This window comes from Cyprinus carpio, chromosome A4 (assembly GCF_018340385.1).
Source record: "Cyprinus carpio isolate SPL01 chromosome A4, ASM1834038v1, whole genome shotgun sequence".
Taxonomy (NCBI): domain Eukaryota; kingdom Metazoa; phylum Chordata; class Actinopteri; order Cypriniformes; family Cyprinidae; genus Cyprinus; species Cyprinus carpio.
In genome coordinates, this window is record NC_056575.1 from 17,769,578 (window position 1) to 17,772,032 (window position 2,455).

The following is a 2,455-nucleotide window of genomic DNA, read 5'->3' on the forward strand; positions in this document are numbered from 1 at the left end:
TGAGATGCCTCTGCCATTCAAAACCAGACCCAGCTTGCCTGACAACAAGGGCTCAGCTATGACACGCCTCCTTCACCTTAAAAGGAAATTGCAACGGGATGAAAGGTTTAAGAAGCTTTATGTTGAGTTCATGGAGGAAGTCATTGGAAACGGAGATGCTGAGCAGGTCAGGGACGGTGGGAGTGAAGGAGAGAGATGGTACATTCCCCATCATGGTGTGCATCATGCGAAGAAGCCAGATAAACTTCGTGTAGTGTTCGATTGCTCAGCCAGATACAAAGGAACAAGCTTGAATGATCACCTCCTCTCTGGGCCTGACATGTTGAACAACTTAAGTGGAGTTCTCATCCGTTTTCCGACAGCACCCCATTGCATTGATGTGCGACATTCAGAAAATGTTCCATCAGTTTCATGTGGTCGAAGCTGATCGCAACTTCCTGCGCTTTCTTTGGTGGAAGCAAGGAGATTTGAACTCACAGCCCAGCGAGTTTCGCATGAAAGTGCATCTGTTCGGTGCAGCTTCCTCTCCGGGGTGTGCAAACTATGGGATGAAACATCTAGCTAAGGAGAATCGCGACATCTACACTCAAGGCTCGAGATTTGTTATGAGGGACTTTTATGTAGATGATGGGCTCGCGAGTGTTGAAAACACTGAAGATGCTATTCAGCTTGCCGGGGAAGCTCGTGAACTTTGCGCCATGGGTGGTCTCCGACTACATAAGTTTGTGTCTAATGACAGAAAGGTATTAGAGAGTATACCACCCTCCGAACGAGCAACCAACGTGAAGGATATGGATCTCGCATTTGATGATTTGCCACTTGAGAGGGCTCTCGGGATTCAATGGGATGTGGAGTGTGTCCGCTTCAGGCTTAACGTCAGCCTCAAGGAACAGCCAACGACACGACGTGGCATTTTATCTACAGTGGCTTCTCTGTACGATCCTCTTGGGTTTGTGGCGCCAGTCGTCCTCAAAGCGAAGATCATTCTCCAGGAGATGTGCAGACGGGGCACTGGCTGGGACGATCCTCTCACTGACGAGCTTCGCCCAAAATGGGAACAATGGAGAAGTGATCTAGCCCACTTAGATAATTTCACCATATCCCGTACCTACTCACCTGCTGGATTTGGAAGGGTCTCAAAGACAGAGCTGCATCATTTCTCTGATGCCAGTATGAAGGGTTACGGCCAGTGTTCATACCTGCGACTCCAAAACGAAGAGGGTGATATTCATTGTGCCTTAGTTGTAGGAAAATCACGTGTCTCTCCAACCAAGGTAACAACCATCCCAAGATTAGAATTGACAGCAGCAGTTGTTTCCGTGAAGATAAGCAACATGCTTAAGGAGGAATTGGGATGTATTAATTCCGAGGAGTTCTTCTGGACCGACTCTAAAGTAGTCTTAGGTTATATAAGAAACGAAGCACGATGATTTCACACGTTTGTGGCTAACCGGGTTCAGAAGATTCAGCTCAGTTCAGCCCCGCAACAGTGGCGATATGTCCCGACAAGTGAGAATCCTGCTGACCATGCTTCTCGAGGCTTAACTGCCAGTGAGCTTTTGTCGTCTACGTGGCTCACTGGACCCAAGTTCCTATGGAACAAGGAAATAAAGCTGGCTACAGATGAAATATCAGAGTTAACATTCGGAGATCCAGAGGTCAGGAGTGCTCTAGCGCTCAGTACCAAAACCACTGAATGCGTGAGCCTCATTGATCGCTTGTCTAAGTTCTCATCTTGGTCGCTAGCTACGCGAGCAGTTGCACGCATTCTCAGGCGCATAAGCAAGAACAGATCAAACAGTCTCACCTCTGTAACAGAACGAGAAGAGGCAGAACATTGTTTAATCAAAGATCTGCAGAAAAATGTGTATCATGAAGAGTTGAAACTGCTGAGCAAAGGGATCCCTCTACCACATCACAATCCGTTACATGCTCTTGACGCTTTTCTCCACGACGACGGTGTCCTCAGGGTGGGAGGACGGCTATGCAACTCCTCTCTTCCCAACTTCATCAAGCACCCTGCAATCATTCCCAAAGATCATCACATCACGAGGATGATTATTGCCTATCATCACGAGAAGATGAAACATCAAGGTAAAGGTTTTACCATTAATGAAATAAGGCGCAGCGGCTACTGGATTACAGGAATCAACCGGGCGGTTGCATCCTACATTCGTCAATGTGTCATCTGTAGACGGCAACGCAAACCTATGGAAGAGCAAAGGATGGCCGATCTACCCCCTGATCGGTTGGAGCCATCACCCCCCTTCACTTTCTGCGGCATGGACTGCTTCGGGCCATTCCTTACAAAGCAAGGAAGAAAAAGAGAACAAGAGGTACGGTCGTCTTTTTTTACTTGCCTTAGTTCCCGTGCTGTTCATATTGAGATTCTTGAAGACATGACGACAGATGCCCTCATAAATGGCCTTCGATGTTTCATTGCCATCCGTGGTAC

At 47.7% G+C, this 2,455-nt stretch overlaps 1 protein-coding gene across 1 annotated transcript; it reads left to right on the top strand.

Moving 5' to 3' along the window:
- The first annotated feature begins 361 nt into the window (after positions 1 to 361).
- On the top strand, positions 362 to 1,647 carry LOC122140344. The gene has a single exon (XM_042743522.1). The coding sequence runs from the start codon at positions 378 to 380 to the stop codon at positions 1,428 to 1,430; it is 1,053 nt and encodes a 350-aa protein (XP_042599456.1). The 5' UTR covers positions 362 to 377; the 3' UTR covers positions 1,431 to 1,647.
- The last annotated feature ends 808 nt before the right edge of the window (positions 1,648 to 2,455 follow it).

What these genes read in the sequence shown, in the direction of transcription:
- LOC122140344 (XM_042743522.1), top strand. Translation starts at nt 378, where the DNA reads ATGTGCGACATTCAGAAAATGTTCCATCAGTTTCATGTGGTCGAAGCT.